The sequence below is a fragment of the Prionailurus bengalensis genome, chromosome B3 (assembly GCF_016509475.1).
Source record: "Prionailurus bengalensis isolate Pbe53 chromosome B3, Fcat_Pben_1.1_paternal_pri, whole genome shotgun sequence".
In the NCBI taxonomy this organism is placed as follows: Eukaryota; Metazoa; Chordata; class Mammalia; order Carnivora; family Felidae; genus Prionailurus; species Prionailurus bengalensis.
Genome location: NC_057355.1, coordinates 41,289,356 through 41,312,445, shown reverse-complemented (window position 1 = coordinate 41,312,445; position 23,090 = coordinate 41,289,356). Strand labels below are relative to the sequence as shown.

The window sequence follows — 23,090 nt, the reverse complement described above, 5'->3', positions numbered from 1 at the left end:
ACCTTGAGTTCATCTGTCTAAACATGGAGAAACTGAGGCCCACAGACATGACAGGACTGGCCCGACTTGATGGACCAGGACTTTAATATAGGTGTCTCCGCTCCTTGTGTATCGTAATTTCCATCCAGGAAGGGAGGGGCTGTTATCCTAAAGGTGTCAGACTTCAGGTAACGAGGACCTGCACCCTCCTCTTCCTCACACTTCATGTACCACCTCTTGCCCACAACCCCATTCAGAATGAGTCACCCAAGCATTAACAGTAAATAAAGGTACTGTCTCTGGGTGGCCAATTTTCTCTTTCCAAAAGGACTCTATGATGACAGAATCCAAACAAAAATCCTCACTTAAATGAAAATAAAGACTTACATCTGCCATGAAGCACCACAGAGTCTTGTTTGTAACTCATGGATGATTTCATGTGGTTTGGATAATGGTTTGCATACTTGGGTCTGTCTGGCCCACCAGACTGTAATCCCCTCGAGGGCCAGAAAGGAGTCTTGTTCTGCACTGAGTTTTCCTGGTGCCTGCTCGCAGCAGATGCTTAATAAATGTTTGTTGAATTAAAATGGAAAATGACTGGTGCCCGGGTGGCTCAAATGGTTTAACATCTGACTCTTGATTTCAACTCAGGTCAAAAATGTCAATAAAGAGGAGGAAGCTGTTACCATAGACATGAATGAGGCAGTTCAGCTAACTTTTGCACTTGGGATACTTGAACTTCTTTCCAAAAGCCACTCCACTCTCTCCTACAGTAACACTCAGTATGTCTGCAGAGGTACCCTTTGTTGTAGAGTATAAAATTGCTGATAGGAGACATTTAAAGTACTATTTGGCTCCCAAGATCAAGGATGAAGAAGGATCTTAGACATTCTTAAAATCCAAGAAAATAAAATTAAGCTCTTTGAGAAATGCTTCTGAGATGCCAGCATGTACTTAAGTCTCTTCTGTCACCAAATTTGTTCCTCTCTGTACATATTAGATATTTTCTGTAAATAACCTATTTTCCTTCCATTCTGTATAATTTGTTTAAAGAATAAAAGTCCAAAGTAAAAAAAAAACAAAAAAACAAAAAAACAAACAGACAAACAAAAAGGATCCAGGGGTCATGGGATTGAGCCCTGCATCATGCTTGGTGGTAAGCATGGATCCTGCTTGAAATTCTCTCTCTCTCCCTCTCCCCCACTAATGCTCTCTAAAATAAGAATTAAAAAATAAAATACAATGGGAATGAAGGGTTATTAAGCTGCTACTGGCTCATCGTGTGATAGGGTAGGGAAAAAATGGGCAGTAAGGTCTCTTGTGTGTCGCTCACAACTTGGTCCCATGAAATGCTACAGGAATAAAGTACTTCAGGGTCAAATAAAATTGCTCAGTTCCCAACAGGAAGACCAAAGGAAAGTGATTTACACTTCCTGATTGCACTCATTTTCGGAAGGGTGTTAATGACGTGTTCAACACTGCTTGATGTGAGCTTAATGGATAGAGCTGGTTGGGAGAGCAATTTAGCAGTATCTAGTGAGTTGTAGATATTTATGCCCCTGAGCTATGGATTCCAGTTCTGAGTGTATATATCAGAGAAACTTTCACAGATGGGCACAGAGAGACATGAACCAGAATGCACAGTGTGGTGATGTTTGCAAAACTAAAAAAAGATTCACCAACAGGAGAAGGGCTGAATTGTGGTTAAGATCAGATAAAGGAATACTATATAGCAATTAAGATCAATGAAGTGGGTGGGGAGTGGCTCAATCGGTTGAATGTCCGACCTTGGCTCAGATCATGAGCTCACAGTTCGTGAGTTCGAGGATCCTCTGTCCACCCCATCCCCCCCACCCCTCCTCAACTTGTGCACCCACTCTCCCAAAATCAAACATAAAAAAAATGTTTATTAATTTTGAGACAGAGTGCAAGCGGGGGAGGGACAGAGAAAGAGGGAGACACAGAATCCGAAGCAGGCTCCAGGCTCTGAGCTGTCAAAGCCATCAGAGCAGGGCTCAAACCCATAAGCCATGAGATCAGGACCTGAGCCAAATTGGACGCTTAACTGACTGAGCCACCCAGGCACCCCCAAAATAACATTTAAAAAAATCAATGAACTAGAGCCACATGTATGAAATGGTAAATACATGTTTTTCATGCCACATAGAGGCAAAGGGACACAGACAGGAATTTGAATAAATAGGCCCTGCTCCCGGTGGTGGGAGTGCTCTTCCTGGACAAGGCCTCCTATCTAAATTCTTAGGGGCAGATAAGGGGAAGGCAAAAAGTTCTTGCTGAGTCTTTTGGGCCTTGATTACCTTCGGCTCAAAAAACTCACATGCCAGAGTCGCACATTTTGAAATCCTTTAGTATAGCTCAATTAATTTTCAGAACACACTTGTGTAATCAATCCCAGTCAAGCCCCCAAAGTCCCCTCGTGTCGCTGCCAGTCACCACCGGCACCTCTCTGACCTCTGACCAGAGGTGACTCCTAATCTGACCCCACAGACGAGGGCTGACTGTTCTGCCCTTTGTGCAAATGGGATCTTATACTATGTTACCCCTCGTTTTTAAGGAGTGACTCCCATCTCCACAGTCCCCTAGCACTGTTACTAAACCTCTGTTGGACACAGCCTGTCCTGTGGGCTTCCAGAAGGCAGAAGCAGAGCCGTATTTGCTTCATGACCCTCATAGGATTCAAGTGGACCAAGGCGGCAAAGGGTCCTAAGATTGTTTGTCAATTTTCTGAGCCTCGAGCCCATGCTGAGAAAAACAAGTCTTTATTCAGTGGTGAGGGGAGCTCACCCACCCTGGCTGCTTGGTTTCCCAAAGGATGCATTCCCCTTTCTCTCTCCCTTTTTGACCCCTGCTCCACTTCCTTCCTTTGGAGGATTTCCTCCCCCTTGGGCCAGGCCTCAGTGACCTTCTGTCAGCACCTCCTCTGAGGGCCAAGCCCTGGGCGGGAAGCCTGGGAAAGCTGCCCCCAGCTGCTTTTCCGTGACACTGGGCCAAGCCTGGGGCATTCTGCTTTGAGGTCAATGTGAGCTCGGGAGGGGGGAGGATAAGATCTCCAGGCAGATGCAGGGCCAGGTCCTGTTCAGGGTCAGCTCTTGTCATCCAGAAAGCCACAGAGCCTGGGAAGGGCCCCTACTGGCCTTCCTCTGACCCACCCCCTGTCCACATGATGCCCCAGGAGATGCAGACCCCCCCAGGGAGCCCCATGCACACACATACACGAACAGAACCCACGACTAAGGCCAACAACAGAGACGTTCGAGGCCTGCTTAGAACTCTAGAATGTTGTATTTATAGATAACGCCTTTATTTTATCATGTTTTGTTTTTTATTTTAACTTTCAAAGTTTCTTTATCCAGTGCTTTCCTCTCTTCCTTCTCTCCTTCCTTCTGTCCATTCTCTTTCTTAAAGAGAATATTCGTTGACCATTTAGTCAAGTTATGTACCCATGCGGGGCAAACTAGGCCCGTTAAATTGCCATGTGGGGAGAGTGGGGGTAGGGTTAGCATTTTCCCTAGCCCCACTCCTGCTGCAGCCTGGCCCTGGGGTCATCTGTCCAGCAGGCTGTGTGGCTGGATCTCATGGCTCCTATCATAGTTTACTGCCCTCCACTCTGTGCTTAGGTCAATTTTCCAGATTGTCCCCAGGGCCAGGGCCAGGACTGGGTAGAAAGGTGACTCCTAACAGGGCAGGCCTCTTGGATCAGCATCTATGGGATATGAGTCCCCACTTGGGTACCTATGAAAAGATCAGCCTCGTCCATAGCTGCCGCCAATGGCTGTCTTCCTTCAGGGTTGAGTGCTGGCCTTTCCTTATAGGGTCTCTTAAACTGCACCTGTCTCAAAGTGGTGAGCTTATGGCATTCCTTTTCCTTGAAACTCAGGAAAGAAGAGCCCGAGGAAGAACTTGAATACAGTAAGTTCTGGAAAATGGGGAAAGGCTAGCAAGTGGGCCCTGGAGACAAAACAATGTCCCCCATGGCTCAGGGGCCTGGCCTGCTGACAGGAATGGGGTCAGAGGAAGCTCTGGATGGAAGTTCCTTCTTGTAAGAGCCCAGGAACTCCCTGGAAGGGCCTCTCTGGCTGCAGAAATGCCCTTGCTGTACACACACCATGAACACACTTATACTCACCACCTCCCCGTCATGGACACACCTCCACAGTTCACCCTCACGAATCCCATCCCACACTTTACTCCTACCCTCCTCCACCATCCCCACCACAAAGAAGTCTAGAGCTAGCAAGGACCTTAAAAATCCAGCCATTTTGTAGACAAGAAGACTGAGGTGGAGGAAGGAAAGACCTCTCCAAGGTTGCCTAGAGGTTGTGGCCAAGCTTGAGCAGGAGCCCAGGTCTCTACATAGTTCAAGGAACTGTATGTGGTAGAGCCACTACACCTCATTTCCTCTCTCCAGCTGTGTGACCTTGGGCAGGTCAATTAACCTCTCTGAGCTTACAGTCTTTATGAAATGATAACACTCACTTCATTGGGCTTTTTTGAGGAGTCATACGGTATGAGCACACTTTCCTTGCAAGCTATAAAAATGGTGAGGGGTGGTACAAAGTCCAAATTCTGGCCTTTTCCATTCTTTCTCAAAGTTCTTCTGCAAGTTATATTGGGAATACATGCCGGACATTTTTTTTCCCTCTTAGGTTTTTAAGCTTTTTAATGCTCGGTTAGTATAAAGAAGTTTGTGATTTAAATGTAGTTAAATATATCCATGTTTGTGCTTTTGTGTGCTGCCTAATGCTGTGATGAAAATTTTATAAATGACAGACTCCCCAAAGCACAGAAAAGAGAACACAAATAGATCTTAAAAATACAAAAATATCCCACAAATTCTCTCATAATAAAATACGTGCTGAGGTATCAGTTTTTACATTATCAAATTAGCAAAAATCCTAAAGTTGGTAACGTATCACATTGAAGTTGATAGGATACAAGCACGCTCATACTTTTCTGGTAGACGTATAAATTGGTACAACCTTTATCAGGTGCAATTTTGCTGTACTTGTAAAAATATTATTTTATTTTATTTTATTTTTTTAGATACAAAATTAAATATTTTTATTTTTTATTTATTTGTTTTTTTAAATATATGAAATTTATTGTCAAATTGGTTTCCATACAATACCCAGTGTTCATCCCAAAAGATGCCCTCTTCAATACCCATCACTCACCCTCGCCTCCCTCCCACCCCCCCATCAACCCTCAGTTTGTTCTCAGTTGTACTTGTAAAAATTTTAAATGCACATACCATTTGATCTACCAATTCTACTTCTAGGAATTTACCCTCAGAATTACACATGTATGAAATGACGTATGTTCAAGGTTATTCATTATATATAGCCTTATTTGTAATAGCAAAGGAAACAACCTAAATATCCATCATTAGGTAACTGGTAAAAATATGCTTCATCCATTCAGAGGACTAGTATATAATTGTATCAAAGAAGAAGGAAGCTTTTTTTATGAACTGATATGGAAAAAAAAATCCCTCTATTTATATTAAGTAAAAAAGTGTGGAACAGTATACATAATATGCAACATTCTGACCCCAAGAGGAAAATAGACCTCCATACAATGGAAGCAGATTCCACAGGGAACTGTGGTTGGGGACCCAGTGAGTGCTACCCTATCGTGAGGGTGCTTGGAAAACGTACAGCCAGGTTTTTGGCATTATCATACAGCAAGAGGTTAAGGATCCAGCTCCCAAAGTGGTGATCATGAGAACCAAGACTCCCCACAACTAAGAGGCTGGCTGACATCTGGAAAGAACCAGACATAGCCACCAGAGGCATCATGTTACTTTGGCTTCCATTAAGTAAACGAGTGGCATCACTTGAAAGTTGAGTGGAAGAGGGGCGCCTGGGTGGCGCAGTCGGTTGAGCGTCCGACTTCAGCCAGGTCACGATCTCGCGGTCCGTGAGTTCGAGCCCCGCGTCGGGCTCTGGGCTGATGGCTCAGAGCCTGGAGCCTGTTTCCGATTCTGTGTCTCCCTCTCTCTCTGCCCCTCCCCCGTTCATGCTCTGTCTCTCTCTGTCCCAAAAATAAATAAACGTTGGGAAAAAAAAATTAAAAAAAAAAAAAAGAAAGTTGAGTGGAAGAAGCATAATGACCAAAAGTTTCTGGACAGCCTGTGTAAGTGGGAATCAAGTATCGCCGAAAGAGAGACAAAGTAAGTAAGCATCACAAACCTGGTGACCCCGAAAGGTCCTAAAACCACAATTTGAGATTAGCCAATAAAAAAATCAAGTGAATGTTTATAGTAAGGATCACGGCTGACATGGTCCTATTCCTGCCACATCAATAGCTGCTGCTTGTTAATATTTTTTGGGGGGGATAACCTATGTTTTGCTAGAGAGCATAACAATACATTATTTTGTTACTTTAATTAAATGTATTCATTTTGCTTCTTTTGTTAGATGTATACATTTCATATTTGTATGTGATCACATACAATATGGCTTGGATCAGTCACTTTATTGCTTTAAGTGGCAACTGGTCTGATGTAATGAAGGACTGTAATATATCTTTTCCTTCTTAACAAAACTTGTGATTAGATATATATTTAAACAATTTTTTTAATGTTTATTTATTTTTGAGAGAGAGTGCGCATGAGTAGGGGAGGGGCAGAGAAAGAAGGAGACACAGAATGAAACAGGCTCCAGGCTCCAAGCTGTCAGCACAGAGCCCAATGTGGGGCTTGAACCCACAGACCTCAAGATCATGACCTGAACCAAAGTCGGACGCTTAGCCGACTGAGCCACGCAGGTTCTCAGCCTGAAATTGAATAAATTGAATAAAACAAAATAATAATCAGTTAGCAAAAAGATATGCAGCCATTTGTATAAAAAAGGGGAAAGAATATCCTTCTGTATTATTATATAATAAATAAAACAATATAAAACTTATATAAAATTGATTTAGTTATATAAAGTTGATAAAGTTTATATAAAGATGATTATATATTACGTACATATATATAATCTCTAGAAGGATTCACAAGTAGTAGTAAATACCTGCTAGGGAGTGAATGGAGATTTTTCTGTGTATCTCTTGTCATACTTGAAAATTTTTGAACCGTATGAATGATACTTCACCAATTCAGAAATCTAAAAATGCAACATAAAAATAATGGCAGATTCTCGGAACCCAATTCATAATATCAAACCAGACTCTCAGGGATGGGACCTGTAGTTTTTGGCTAACTGGGATTCTTTTAGAGGAATCTTGGCCTGTGGTGGAAGATCCCGAAGAACCTGCAGAGCCTTAGATCCAGGAGTTAAGGCCCCGTGGCGTACGCTGCGCCACCTGGTGGTCTTAGACAAGATTCCAAGCATCCCTGTGAAAAATGTGAGGATGTTCAGCAGATACAGATGAAGGAGAGGGTAACATGGCACTGTGCCCACAGGCTCGGTGGATGGCTCCAGTGGGCACACAGCCTCTAGGGGGGCATGTCTGGGTCTTGATTGGAATGAAGCACAGCTCCAGAAGTTCCACAACCCCTGCGTCCCAAGGAGCCACCCAGAGGCAACCTACAAAGAGCACGCAGCACATGGGCTTTAAAGTAAGACCTGAGTTCAAGCTCTGGCACCACCATCTACTAGCCTTGTTATCTCATATAGCTTAGTCTCCTATGTCCTCAGTTTTCTCATCACCAAATAGGTACAGGTAAACGTCAGATAGTTTGTAGGCAAACCTAGAAAAATGCCTGCATATAGCAGGAATTTGATAAATGTTAAATTCTCTTTCCTTTAGTTACTTCTTGATGAATTTGTTCCTCTGCCCAGGGTTCCTGGGTGGCTCAGTTGGTTAAGTGGCCAACTTCGGCTCAGGTCATGATCTCACGGTCTGTGGGTTCGAGCCCCGCATCGGGCTCTGTGCTGACAGCTCAGAGCCTGCTTCAGATTCTGTGCCTTGCTCTCTCTCTGCCCCTCTCCTGCTTGTGCTCTATCTCTTCCTGTCTCTCAAAAATAAATAAATGTTAAAAATTAAAAAAAAAATTATTCCTCTGCCCAAAAGAGGGTAGCGTGGCTTCTGGGAGCTTGCTGTGGCTAGAGTGCCAGGAGGACTCAGCATTGCAAAGACTGAGGAAAAAGAAATCTGTATGCTTCTGGTATTGCTAAACATTCTCCCTTCTTCCTTCCACCTTCTGGCTTTAGCTACCAAAGGAATGAATTCTGGTCTGGCTGATGATGGGGAGGGGGGACCCAGGAGGTGGCCTCAAATCCCACAGGCAGGTCAGGTCCAGTTCTAGTCATTCCCCCAGGAGGCCTGGGTGCTCCGTTAAGCACTTCCTCTGGCCAGAGAGCAAGGCCCAATCCTGGCCCTCAGGGAGCATATAATCTGAGGAGAGAGAACCAAATAAAGCAAAAATCACAATGAATGCACAAGACGGTGAGGGCACCAGAGAAGCACTGATGAAATTACTAAGTTGGCCACTTGCTCTTCTGGGTTAAGACACTGTTTCTAGAGGCTCCTGATAAAATCCAACTAAAAAGTCCACTAGCCCCTCACTCCTTAATTCAGATTAGCATTTTAGCCTCCCTTGTAGGTCTTCTCAGAGATGGCAGAACGCAAAGGAGATGAGACACTAGACTGAAAAAAGGTTTATTTGAGGCTGTGGGCAAGAGTGTTCAGAGAATAGGGCAAAGCAGCCTGGGAGGGGTGACCACCCGTTACAAGCTGTCTGGCAGTGGGAAGACACCAGCCTGGCCAGAGGAAGGACCTCACAAGAGGAAATTGGGAAATACCCAGGTCACTTGTGTCACAATTCGGCCCTGGCTGTTTTCGGTACCATGGTGGCAAAGGACCTTCGAGAAGTCAGATGTCAGGAGAAAAGAATCCTGACCTTAGGCATCACCTAATTCACAGATGAGGAATCTAAGGTCCGGTGAGGGGAGGTGCTCCCCCCAGTCCCAGCGGATGACCTTAACATGCACTTTGAGGCTTCTCCTCCATGATGTGGTGGAAATCACTCGTGCTTTGGAGCCAGCTAGAGCTAGATTTGAACCTGAACTCTCCTGTTTGTTTGTTGCCTATGCTGTCTTTGGAAGGTCATTCATGTCTCTAAGCCTCAGTACCCCTCACCTTTAAAACAGAGACAATAGATAGCTCTTTCTTGGGATTGTTGTAAAGGCTAAAGATGACACATGCAAATCACCTGGCACATGGCAGGCACACAGGTGGGAACACTGTTGCTATCGCTTCTCCTACCCAGGCTGTCCCTGGCACAGACAGGTAGGAAGAGGCCCGGCTGCGGCGGCAAGACTGCTTTGCACTTGCTGGTGGTCCTGGTAGGAGCACGGAGTTCCAGCCTGGTGGGGGGAGGAGGGCCGGGGTGGCAGGGGGGGAGGAGAGCAGATGCGTGGAAAGCAGGACGTGTCTCCTGGCTGGACAGTGAGACTTCCTAACTAACCCTGCCTTGCATGCAGGCCAGGGGGCCATGCCTCAGCCCACAGTGTGGGGAAGCTGAGGAGGCGAGGAGGCGTGGCCTGTTAGGATTAAGAGGTGTGGGGGTGCCCGGTGGCTCAGTCGGTTTAAGCATCCAACACTTGATTTCAGCTCAGGTCATGATCTCATGGTTCTTGGATTCAAGCCCCACATCAGTCTCTGCGCTGACAGCATGGAGCCTGCTTGGGATTCTCTGTCTCCCTCTGTCTGCCTGTGACCCCTTTTTCATGTTAAGGCACTTGCCAACCCCATGCTTTGTAGTTACCAAAGCAGTGGCCGGGGGCAGAAATACTACACGGAGACTCTATCCTCCCCTCCCTCCTGCTCCAGTTTCTCATTTATGTATTTATTCTTGTTCTTTTACTGTATGATGTAAGTAAGAAGCATCCTTGTTATGCAGCAACCACTCTCTGAGTGCAATGTGCTGGGCACCTATGATATTCAGCTTATGCGCGTTAGTTCATTCTAACTTCCTCACCGCGGCCCTGCAATGAACATATTGTCATCCCAGTTTTAAAAGGGAAAACTGAGGCTCACCTCCTTGCCGAAAGTCACCTGGCCACGAAGGTGTCAGAACTGGGTGCCAGAGGCCTGGCCTGGCTTTGGAGGCTGCAGCTGGCCTGACTCTTGGGCAGGGGTGGGGCCGTGCTGGGAGTGGGAAGTCTCATTTGAACTCTAGAGAGTTTGCTCATGAGGAAACCCTGAAGGAGTAGAGGGCATCCCAGAGGGAGAACGTGGTGAACAGCACTGCCCAGCAGGAAAGGGGAAGAAAATGAGGGAGACATTAGATCTCTCCTGACATCTGTTCCGTTTCTCTTGGCAGTGACCTCAGATCCCCCCGTTAGTTTGGGAGGAAGCAGGTTCCATGGCTCTGGGTCTCAGGCCTAAACAAATTACCTAATCCACCCCCAGTCCCCAGCAAAACACATGGAGAGGTTCCTTGGGGTCTTCAGAAAGAAGCCACCCCACTTTGCTGAGAAAGCTTCCATCGGTAACTTTTCTATTGGTGTTTACACCTCAGGTGTCTGTTAAACTCAACCCGAAGGAAAGGTGGGAGGCCATGGGGCCCTGCAATAGCACCACACGGGCCCCTGGGCCCCAGCTAAAGTGGCGAAGACCCAGTTGAGACCCAAGCAGTATGGTAAACAGACACCACAGCCACTCTTCTGACTCCTGGCCTGGAAGAGTCAGGCAGGCGCCCAGGCCAGGGCACTGGGTATTTTCAGCCTCCAGCAGCATCAGCAGGGTCTGAGAGGCATCAGCCATATTGTATTTCATGTGACCTAGGCACTGGGCCAGCGACGCGGCCATGGGGAGCCAACTTTTCGTCCTTGCCTCAGGCCTGGGCCCCGTCTCCCTTTCTGCTGGTGTCCAGAGCTAGACCAGTGAAGAGGCAGGTGAGAGAGGCTCCTGCCAGGTCCACTGGGCCCAAGAAACAGGTGGCAAGAGGGGCTGGCAACTCGAGAATGGGCTTGGGCACCTCAGCAACCCCGCTATCCACCCATGCCCTCCCTCCATAAACCTTCTGAGTAGTGTCTCTCTCTGGGTACTGCACAGGGGGTAGGGGGACCAACCATCCCGGTTTGCCCTGGACGCTCGTGGGTTTAGCAAGGAAAGTCCTGTGTCCCCGACTGCCCTCGGTCCTGGGCAACCTGGGACAGTTGTTGGCGAGATCTCCTACCATCCCCCAGCTGGGACTCCTTTTTGAAGATGCAGAAATTGAGGCCCAGGAGAGGCACCTTCCTTGCCCAGGTTCATGCAGCCAGGTGAGGAGTCGACACCAGAACCCAGATCTGTCTAATGCTTCCTGGCCCCTCCCCAGGCCAGGCCGGCTTCCTGCCAATGCGGGTGATTCCAGGGGCCCTGGCTGTTCTTCCTCCTCCAGACCCCTCCCACCTCAGCCCTCCCTCAGCCCTCAGTTATTTTAGTTTTCAAAAGACTGCATCAGAATCACCTGAAGTCTTAATAAAGCAGACAGTTAGGTCCCACCCCCAGAGTTTGTAATGCAGCAGGTCTGTGGTAGAGCCTGAGAATATGCATTTCTAATAGGGTCCCAGGTGATGTTAATGCTGCTGGTCAGGGACCACACTTTGAGAATACCTGATGTAAACCACAGTTCTGATAAAGTCTCACAAAACTTCTGGACCTCCTCAGGCCTGGTTCAAGGCCTCTGTAATCCAGCCGCCATGGCCAGCACAGCTGCCCTCCACACCAGGCCCTCATCCTGCCAGGCTACTCTATGGCCCCAGCAGCTTCTCTGCCCTCTCCTGGCTCAAGCTGTGGCTTGGCCTGGCCCCCACAGCCCCTCCACAAATGCAAATACCCTTAAAGAAGCCTGTCTGCAGAGAAAGACAGATACCATATGTTTTCATTCATATGTGGATCCTGAGAAACTTAACAGAAGACCATGGGGGAGGGAAAGGGGAAAAAAAAAAGTTACAGAGAGGGAGGGAGGCAAACCATAAGAGACTCTTAAATACTGAAAACAAACTGAGGGTAGGTGGGGGAGAGGGGAAAGTGGGTGATGGGCATTGAGGAGGGCACCTGTTGGGATGAACGCTGGGTGTTGTATGGAAACCAATTTGACAATAAATTATATTTAATATTAAAAAAAAGAGGCCTGTCTGTAATCTCACTTCCTCTGGATGCCCCCAGGGCTCCCATCAGTCAGGACACAAGTCTCCCCCCCCTCAGCTCACAGCTTAGCCTCTATTTCATCCTGCTCTGCATAACAGCTGTGCTTGTCACTTGAGGACACAGAATGTTTTTTTCAACTTTACCTCCACATATTTGTTAAATGCATGTGACCCCGGAAGACAGAACGAGGGCAATGGATGGATCTTCAGGGAGACGGATTTGTTCTCAACCAGAGAAAGAACTTGTAACAAAGTGAACAGTTTGACATCAGCTCTGGAGGGTCCTTCCAGGAGAGCATGAGCTCCCTGTTACCTCTGGGCACCCTCAGTGAGGTTGGAGGAGCATCTACAAAGTCACTGACGTCCCTGCTTAGGCAGGTACTGACCACCCAACCTCCTTCCCAGGCTGCTCTCTCCCCAGGCAAACCTGACCCCCGCCAAGCCCACTGCCCTGCATTCTGGACCCCCAGGGCTCCACAGGCTGGCTGGACCTTACCGGAGGAGAGCGATGGTAGACAAACATGAGTTTTTGTCCGTGGTCTTCACTGTGTAAATACAACCCAGGACCGTGGTGAGGGTCCCCTGTACCAGGCCAGCGATCTCCCTCCTCTGATTATGGCCTCCTTAGAAGGATTAACCCGTCCTTGACCCACCCACACCCACTTCCCTCACCTTATCTACACCTGTGCCTCCAGCTTCACGGGCGAGGGGAAGCAGCTTATCTACAGGTAAGCTGAATATCTACAGGTTTGCCCCCACCTGGGCTCCTTGAGAACCATGCCTAGCACCATGCCAGGCACACATGAATGCTCAGAAGGTGTATGTTTACATCCCCTGCCCAGCTCAAACCCTTTCCCATCCATGATGCCCTACCAAGTACACACCCATGGGCAAATGTCCTCTTGCCCTTTCCCATCTGCTCTTGGGAAAGAGCCTAGGAAACCCATTCCAGTCAAGGGGCATGTGATTGGGGCTTTCTGCCCCTGCCCTCCCTGGGGGGAAATTTTACTGTTTGAATCAGACAAGCTTGAAAGACTCACTTGATCGCATTTTGGCTAAGCATACCGTTGCAGGGCTTTCTGTTTATTTGTTGGTTGATTGGTTGGTTGGTTGGTTGGCTTGAAGAGGGAAAGGAAGGGTTTTCCAGGGTCTAGACTCATGACTTGGCAGGGCCTTCCAGGGTCGGCACTGGTTGTAAGAGTTTGGTGAGGTCTGCTGTTTGTACCTTTCAAGACAATCCACCCTGGCTTCCTCCCTCATCAGGGAGTGCCCATCAGTCAGTTTCAAAGCTGGCAGCTTGGTTATTGGGATGGCCTGAGTAAGCCATGACCCAGGGGACCCAGCTGGAGAGCACCAGGGTCTCAGTTCACCTTCTGTCAACCTGCAGGTCTCATGAACATTCTCATTTCCGCCCCTTCCTGGGACTGGCTGAGGTCATCACCTTCTGAAAGAATGCAGGGCCAGCCAACCCGTCTGAAATCTCCCCTCCCTGTGTGTGTGAAAGGAGATATGTCCAACTGTGAACACATATAGCCCACATCCTTATGACTCAGCAGAGGTGGCTGTCCTCAACCCTGTCCCCTGGAATGTCAAATAGAGCAGCCTCAGAGGTATGACAGCATTAGAACCAGGTGCTGCAAAGTGTGGCCCCAGAGGCCCTTTCCCCATGAGTCCTTTTGGACAAGACCCAGACATCCTGATATACCCACATAGAGACAGATACACACATCCAGACACACCTAGACACACAGTCAGATGAACACACACAGAAACAAAGACAGACACACAGAAAACTCAGACACATCCAGTGATCCACATACACATAGACACATCCAAATATACCCACACGGAGACATGCACACACACGGATACCTGGGAACACCCAGAAACACACACATACGCTCTTCTAAAGGACTTGGTCAGAGTCAGATCTGTCCCCCATGCTTACTTAACCTTGAACCCCTGTTCCGACCCCAACAAGTGGCTCCCAGCTCTTTGGCGGGGCCCTCTGGGTCTCTGACCTAGAAACAGGGACACAATGACTAGAGGAGGGGAAAAGCATAGAATTTTTAATTCATCACACTACTGATTCAGTGCCCAGAAAAGAAGTTTTGCTCTTTCATTTATTTGGTAACTTTCCAAAGTCCAATCATGAAAAGGCACAAGGACAAGAAATCAGAACACCAACCCATACCTTTTTTTTTCCCCTTCTCTTATCAGAAGATTATCCGTCCTTTAAGGCCAGACAAAAGTCTGATGCACAGTAGGCCTTCAACACCAGTGTGTGAACTGGGTACATCCATGAGGGATGGGCATGCCAGGAGAGTGTGGCTGCCCGTTGTCTGGTTCGGAGGGCTCTGTTGGGGCTTCTTACAACTCTGAGATCCTGCAGCTACCCTTGCCATTTTGGATCTACCCAGGAAAGAAAACTCATTCATTAATTCCTCCCATAAATACTTGCTGAGCACCCACAGGTACTGTACAGAAAACAGCAAATGGGGAGACCCAGTGCTGCTCCCGTGGAGCTTGTGGTCTCTGAGTGTTCAGTATAGAGCCCCAGGTGGGGCTCAATCCCACCAACCATGAGATCATGATCTGAGCTGAAATCAAGAGTCAAACGCTTAACCAACTGAGCCACCCAGGGGCCCCGTAAGTAATTCTTAAAGTAAGCATTTGTTGTGTGCTGAATTATCTCCCTCTTTTCCTCCTGAAATTCATATGTTGAAGTCCTAACCTCCAATACCTTAGACTGTGCCTGATTTGGAGGTAAATTACCTCTTAAAATAAGGTCATGGCGGGGGGGGGGGGGGGGCGGTCCTAATCCAGTATGACTAATGTTAAGAGATTAGGACACAGACATGCAGAAGGAGGGCCAATGAGAAAGGCCTCAGAAGAAACCAACCTTCGGGACACCTTGATCTTAGACTTCCAGCTGCTAGAATTGTGAGTAAATAAAGTTGAGTTGTCTAAGCCCCCCAGCCTTAATTAAAATTAAGGAGTTTCATAAAGGCACAATGAGAGGTTATAGAAGGGGGACCTAACTTCTTCTGGAAGTGGGGGAAGGTCATTTAAGTTGAGACTTAAAGAATTAGGAGTTAACTCCCAAAAGGTAGAAACTAGATGGGGTTTGGGGTGGGAGAGGGGACCCTGTGGACCACGGGCATGTGCCTGGTCCTGAAGCAAGCAGGAAGGAACACCTGAGAGGAACACAGGGTGCTCCTGACCTGTGGCTGGGGCACAGTGAGCAAAGGGCTCGAGGGCTAGAGCAACAGTCAGGGGTCAGGTTATGAGGTGCATCTTTGGCCATGTTCAGGATTTGGGGATTCAAGATAAGAGGAGAAAGAACAGAAAGAGGGATTAGCTTTTACTTAAATGCTTTTGGGGGCACCTGCCTGGCCCAGTCGGTGGAGCATGTGATCCTTGATCTTGGGGTTGTGAGTTCAAGCCCCACACTGGGTATAGAGATTACTTAAAAAAATATCGGGTGCCTGGGTGTCTCAGGTGGTTAGGCAGCTAACTCTTGATCTCAGCTCAGGTCTTGATCTCAGGGTGGTGAGTTCAAGTCCTGTACTGGTCTCTGTGCTAGGTGTGAAGCCTACTTAAAAAAAGAGAGAGAGAGAGAGAGAGAGAGAGATTACTAAAAAAAATTAAACTCAAAAGAAAGAAAGAAAGAAAGAAAGAAAGAAAGAAAGAAAGAAAGAAAGAAGGAAAGAAAGAAAAATGCTTTTTAGCCAAAGACACAACCACCATCGCTTTTTCAAAAGACGTGAACTCAGCACTGGCTGCTCTGACCCCAGTCATCGAGGGAGCAAGTTGGCTCTGTCAGTTCACGCCTGCCAAAGGAGATCAGCAGAGATGGATAGGAGGCACAAGTTCAAATTTCCCCGCCATCTCCCTCTCTCCCTTTGTTAGTGCAGGTGCCCTGGGAAGCAGATGTCAGGATGGAATAGAATCAGAAATGCAGGAGATATGGGTGAACGGTTACCTAGGAAAGATAAAGGGCAAGGGAGCAGGAGTGGGCAAGGGGGTGTTTCAGACACAAGGAGGTCTGACACAGAACACAGGAGAGAGGGAAGGAAGGAGGGCTGGATAGGAAGGGGCTCAGACCACAGTGCAGCTTTGAGAGAGTCTCAGCCAGGGGGCTGGGGAGCCCCAGAACAAGGATTAGGGCATCCTACACTGGACAGGAGTGGCCTGGTTCTAGAACCTGCCATTCCTCCCACCCAGCCCCCACCCTGCCATGCTCAATCATTAGCTCAGTCATCAGCCTGGGGAGAGACTAGCCTGGGGAGAATGTGCTGGTGGCTGGGGCAGCTGTTACGAGTGCCCCTTACTGCAGGATCCCCACCCCCGAAGGAGAGCCTAGTGGCTGACTTGGTGGCTGCAACACTTCCCTCCTTTCCTTTCTCCCCTCGTTCCTCCCATCACTCCTTTCACTGTGCCTTCTCTCCTTAGATCTTTAGTAATCATACCACAGGTCCTGAATGAAAAGACAAAGAAGCAGTAAGTGCCGCTCAATACCTGACTCTGTTTCTGCTTCTGGCCTTCCAGCAGGCCCCCTCCAGAGAGGGGAGGATCAGATGGCCAGCTGACAGCCTCTGGCACCAGTGTGGGGGGAAAGCCCTTCCTGCTCTCTCCTATATTTAATAAATCTTTGCTGAGTGTCTGGGCAGAATCAGACATCACACAGGCGTGTAGGAGAAGGGGAGCTGAGCAAGAGGTGCATCCAGGCCCCAGGAGCCCTGTACCAGGAATCTAGGCCACCAGTGTTGAGTGTCACTATTGGCCATGGTCATTCTCTTTTAGCACTTCTCAAAGTTGCCTGTGGCCCCAGAGTGCAGTTACATTATGTAAATAAAAAATCCCTTATGTTTGCCAAGTTCTTCGAAGTCGACAAATCTCCTTTGCAAAGTAGGTCTCGATAAGGCACTCATGACAAGTAACAATATTATTATCACCATTTCACAGATTAGAACATTGAGGTCCAGGGGCACCTGGGTGGCTCAGTCGGTTAAGCATCTGACTTCAGCTCAGGTCATGACCTCGTGGTTTGTGAGTTCAAGCCCCGCGTTGAGCATGGAGCCTGCTCCGGATTCTGTGTCTCCCTCTCTCTCTGCCCCTCCCCTGCTCATGCTCTGTCTCTCTCTGTCTCTCAATAATAAATAAACATTAAAAAAAAAATTTTTTTTTTTAATTGAGGTCCAGGGCGCCTGGCTGGCTCAGTCAGTAGAACATGCAGCTCTTGATCTCAGGGTCATGAGTTCAAGCCCTACGATGGGTGTAAAGATTACTTAAATAAACAAGCAAACAAATCAAGGTCTGCAAAAGTCAAATGACAAGATCAAGATGCAACTGCTGAAAAGTGGCAGGATTTAGCCCAAACTTTTTGGCTCGGAGTGGTGCGAGATAATCAGGACCGATAAGAACCAGTAAAGGGAATTGACAAAAGACACAGGATCCCCTTCTCTCAATTCAAAATGAGATGAAGAAACCCAAGGGCCATCCTACCCAAGAACAGGGGAATGGCCCAGATGGCAGTTCAAATCCCACCCAGCTTCTGGGTTTAAACTCAAAGAGACACCCAGAGCAAGGGTTGGCAAGCTCAATCTTCTTGGCCTCAGAAGACATCCTCAGACCAGAGTCCTTAGACAAATTCCATGGGGAGGTTATGACTGGGAAGGCAGAGATGGGATGGGCAGGGAATATTTTCTGCCCTTTCTCTTTAAAATGGGAGTATTGGGGTGCCTGGGTGGCTCAGTCTGTTAAGCATCCGACTTCGGCTCAGGTCATGATCTCGCGGTCCGTGAGTTCGAGCCCCGCGTCAGGTCCTGTGCTGACAGCTCAGAGCGTGGAGCCTGTTTCAGATTCTGTGTCTCCCTCTCTCTCTGACCCTCCCCCGTTCATGCTGTCTCTCCCTGTCTCAAAAATAAATAAACGTTAAAAAAAATAATAATAATAAATAAACAAAATGGGAGGATTAAGGGGTCACCCGGGTGGCTCAGTCGGTTAAGCATCTGACTTTGACTCAGGTCATGATCTCACGGCTTGTGAGTTTGAGTCCCGCAGCAGGCTCTGTGCTGACAGCTCGGAGCCTGGAGCCTGTTTCAGATTGTGTCTCCCTCTCTCTCTGCCCTTAGCCCACTTGCACTCTGTTTCTCTCTCTCTCTCTCTCTCTCTCTCAAAAATAAATAAACAAGGAATATTAATCCAAGCCAGGTACTCTCATAGGGTGGCAGGATGAGCTCTGATCAAGGTGCCAGTAAAAGGACGGAGGGCAGCCCGCCATCGAGTTTCGAGGGGCAAGGCACACGCAAGGGTAGTCACCACACAGCTTCGTGTCCTGTACACTGTGGCATCTGATGACCCGATGACCATTAGGATCTATTTTTTTCACCTCACTTCCTCTCTTCATTATTTTAAGGTAATACTTTATACTTGCAAGGGTTGATAATATGTAAGAAAGCCCAATAGTGAAATGAACTCTGAGAGCCCACGGTGAACTTGGTGTTGGCTAGAACACTGCCAACAGCCTAGTACCCACCCTTGAGCTCCTCCCCGTCTCAGCTGCCCAGAGGTAAGCTTCACCTTGAATTTTGAATGATGTCATTGTCTTGCTTTTAAAATACAGTTTTATAATACTTGCATGTATCCCTAAACAACATATGGTATAGTTTTTGAGCTTTATAAAAATAGTATCATACTGTATGTGGTTTTCCGGGATGCTTTTTTCACTCAACACTGTTTCTCCAGGAACAGTAGAGAAGAATGTGGATTGCAGGGTAGGCAAAACTGGGCTGAAATCTAGATCCCAAGTACTCAAGCTGTGTGATTGCATGCAAATTTCTTAACTCTGCTGAGTCTCAGCTTCCTCATCTATATAAATGGGGTTCTTGTTCCCCTGACAAGGTTATGCAGAGGGTTTAGTGAAAGCCTGTATGTCAAGTGTTCCTCCTGCGGAACAGGTTTTTAAAAATTACTGTGAGCTCTGTTGTTTTTTTTTTCCTCTTATTTTTCTTCTAGCTCAGGGGTGGAGATCACTGGTCCGGGGGTGGGAGGGTGGGGGTGGGGAATCCTTACAAAATTACTTCTCCCTAGATAATATAATCAACTGTTTTTAGATTAAGAACTGGGAACATGAATTTTATTCAGTAAGTGAAGACATTACTAAAGTATGTACTTCAGCTATATATTATGACTTGCTAATGGAAGGAGGGGGAGACAGAACTGGTGGGGGAAAGGGAAAAACAGGAAGAAACTATTAGTGGAAGGTCACCAACTGTGTTTCTGCTTTTTGAAATGTCAATTACCCATTGTTCACAACTCTTCAACTGCTCCCATCCCTCAGCCCATTAAGGTTTGCTTAGAATGGGATCCTCTCAACAGACCACCAAAGAAGACATTATTCTTTGGGGTCCAGCTACAGTGAACAGAACAATGTCGGGATGACAAGCTGGGAACCAGATGGAAAGAAAGTTGTACAATCCTCTGCCCGATAATTCCTTGTGATTCCTTGTGATTCCTCAATTCAGCACTTTTCACATGTACCCACATGTCCATACATCATAGGGCTTGACTTTTCTCTCATAGAAATTTTGTGGTTCACCTCTTATGATAGGGCCTTTATTTGCTTCCAAAGTAAGGTTTTCAGCAAATAAGTACGTGACTGGAAAAGGCAAGTGCACTCTAAGATCTGGAGTCAGGAAAGCTGGTGAGATTGACATTAAAACACAGTGCGCTAAAATATTTATGTGTGCATTTGTGAAATATTAATGTGGCATCCTGCAAACACACAGGCAAACACTCCGGGGCAGGGCTCCCTCAGATCTCTTTGAAGACTTGCCTTTTAACCGAGCACAGCTTTCGTCACTGGAAAATTCCATCCGCCTCAGAGCACACTGTGGTCTCTTTCGGCCTTGAAGTGTCAGCTGGCCAACACATCCTTCTTCAGAGCTAACCCAACATACCTGGTTCCCATGGGCCAGCTGCTCCCCTCATCTTCACACCTGGAGGGTACCCGCCATCTGCCAGCAGAGAGGTCACAGGGACTGAGACTCTCTATGGGAGTGGCATGGGCGCCTGGCTTTTTCTGGCTGCTGGCCCCTGGAGGCATCCTCAAAGTCCCCCCACTACCACACTTTACTTCCCAGGAGCTCCCACTGAGCCCCTGTTCCCCCCAGCCACAGCCAAGAGCCCCTCACAGGCCCAGGGGCCTTGAACGTGGCTCCCAGCATCAGCCATCCTCCAGAGGCTGTTGCGAGGCACAGAGCTGGTCCTGCCCGAGAACTGGGGACACCCAGGAACTACAGGTCAGCTGCAGGACTTCCTCAACACGCCGGCAGGTCCGCTCCCTTTCTCTCTGGAAGCTTTTCTGAAACTGGACTGCCTTTCTGTGCCTGTGGGGCCATTTTGCTCTGGATCCATGCACTAGCTGAAGGCAGTTTGGCCCCCTGGCTTCAAACCTGCTGCTGACAAAGGGAAAGGATGACTCCCTGTTCCCTGGGCCTTTTCTTTTCTTTTTTCCTTTGCCCCATTCACCTTCCAAAACTTACCCTTTCTTCCCATCTCTTCTCACATACTTTCTCAGCCTCAGTGCCTCAACCCTGACCTCTGGCTTCTAAGGACCTTCTCTTGGGTTTCTGGTCAGCATCACCATTCATTCGACCTGGAAAGCAGGGCCCAGATTTCCATTTCATTAAGGTTCCCTTACCATGCTCACCCCAGGGTCCACGTAACCCACCTCTTTTCCTCTCCTTTCTCCCTGTGGGTTTCTCTGCCCTTCTTCCTCTACATCTTTCAAAAGTCCCCCGCCCCTGTCTTGGCCATCGTTGGCAGGTGTATTTATTTCTGGGGACTGCCCTAACAAAGTGGCACAGACCGGTGGCTTAAACAGCAGGAATTTATTTTGTCATAGCTTTTGAGGCCCTTAGTCTGAGATCGAGGTACTGGCAGGGTTATTTTCTTCTGAGGCCCCTCTCCTTACCTTGTAGCTGGCTGTCTTCTCCCTGTGTTGTTACATGGTCTTTCTCTGATGTCCTAGTCTCTTCCTCTTGTAAGGGCACCAGCACATTGGACCAGGCCCCATCCCAATGACCTCATTTTAACTGGATTACCTCTTTAAGATCCTCTTCCCAAATACAGTCATATTCTGTGGTACTAGAGGTTGGGAGACACAATCAAGCCCGTATCAGCAGTAGTGATAGGAGTAGTGGCAGAGGTGGTGCAGGCATTATATGCTGTATCTGCACTGATCTGGGGGGATCGAAACCCTTAAGGAAGGATATGGAAGGCAGGTGCCCTACAGTCCAGAGGGCATGGTTCAGTGTGACCTTCTGAGGTACTGTCCACTCAGCACCCCAACCTTGGGGGCTCCCCCGGACTCATAGGCACCTGAGCTAAAGAAAACCGGATGGCGGGGCGCCTGGGTGGCGCAGTCGGTTAAGCGTCCGACTTCAGCCAGGTCACGATCTCGCGGTCCATGAGTTCGAGCCCCGCGTCAGGCTCTGGGCTGATGGCTCGGAGCCTGGAGCCTGTTTCCGATTCTGTGTCTCCCTCTCTCTCTGCCCCTCCCCCGTTCATGCTCTGTCTCTCTCTGTCCCAAAAATAAATAAACGTTGAAAAAAAAAAAATTTAAAAAAAAAAAAAAAAAAAAAAAGAAAACCGGATGGGGATAGCCCTAAAAGAAGCCAAGCACCAGGTAAAACCAGAAGTTTAATAAAAATTAAAAAAAATTACAATACAGTGGGCTGCTTTAGAAGGTCAAATATGTTGGTCTGCCCAACAGGCTGATTCCATGTGGGTTCTGGGAGGTCACAAGATTGGTCCCTCACACCCTAAGATTCACTTCACTCACTTGTCTTGCTCCCATGGGGGAGGTCTCTGTCTTTCTGGTGTAATTTTTGACCAGGCTAGCTCTGAACTCCCTCATCCTGTGAGAAAAACCTGCCTGAGTCTGACCTTCCCCCGTGATGATGACGTTCATTTGCGTCATTTTCTCAAGTCCACACCTCAGCCCAGGTTCTGAGGTCGGCAGACAGGCGAAAGCCATTTTCTGGAGAATAAGAGCTTTGGGAATGCCGGAGCCTCCTTCATAGGAGACAGCCACCGCTCCCAGGGGTTCTTGGCTCCCCTGGAAATTCTTCTGAGCCCTGCAGGCCCATCTGTCTTGCAAAGTCTTCAGGGACGCAGAATGCCTAGGTGCTGGTGACAAGCGGAGACCCGGAGTCTGCAAGGAGAGAGCCGGGCCAGCTAGGAGGTACTGCTTCTCCTCCGAGGGTGGAGAGCTTTCCTCTTGGCGATGTCCTCCTCTGTGTCACTTTCACAATTCCTCTGGGAAAAAGAGAAGCCCAGGGCAAGAGCGTCACGAGAGGCCAGGGATGGAGTTGTGCTGGGCAGCCTGGGCCTATGCACCTGGGCCAGGGGCCTGCAAGCCAGGGAAGTGGATGTTGAGGCGAAGGCTGTTACTTTGTCCAGAGTCTGGGGGGTGGATTGGGTGGGGGTAGGGAGGGACCTGGAAACGGGGCCAGACCACTGCCTTGAGGCCTCCATCCCAGGAGGAAGGAAAGCAGGTAGTGCTTCTAGGGGAAACCAGGCACCAAGAGAAGCCAAATCATCATCATAATAATGAAAATGGTATCTGATGTTCTCTGTAGCTGCCACATAATCAAGCCCACTTGGATACATGCTCTGTGGGTTGAGTGGCCTCCTGAACTCAGCCTGGAGAGAACGGGAAGCAGGGATGAGCCACAGGGACCTCCCCGAGCTCTGATGGCCACTGTTCCACACCCCCTCTGCTCTGACTGGCTGAGGCCGCACCTTTGGCAAGCCTTGCCAGGGACAGGGCCTCTGTGCTCCATCTTTATGAAAGAGGAAAAGAGTAAAGTGCATTCCATGGCTAAACCAGAGTCAAGGCAGCCATCCTGGAGGTCATTACTTTTTCATTCAGTCACATCAGTCTAATCAAATTATTAACATCTATTAAAAGAGGCACCAATCAGAAAGACTTAA

At 48.0% G+C, this 23,090-nt stretch overlaps 1 protein-coding gene across 1 annotated transcript in view; it reads right to left on the bottom strand.

Annotated features, from left to right (window-relative positions):
- Nucleotides 1–21,781: 21,781 nt before the first annotated feature.
- The window catches only part of DAPK2 (death associated protein kinase 2), a 118,358-nt gene continuing 117,049 nt past the window's right edge, over nt 21,782–23,090 (bottom strand). The window contains exon 12 of the mRNA XM_043555204.1: nt 21,782–22,412. Coding sequence (XP_043411139.1) covers nt 22,332–22,412 — 81 coding nt within the window. The 3' untranslated portion in view covers nt 21,782–22,331. The remainder of the gene's footprint in view (nt 22,413–23,090) is intronic.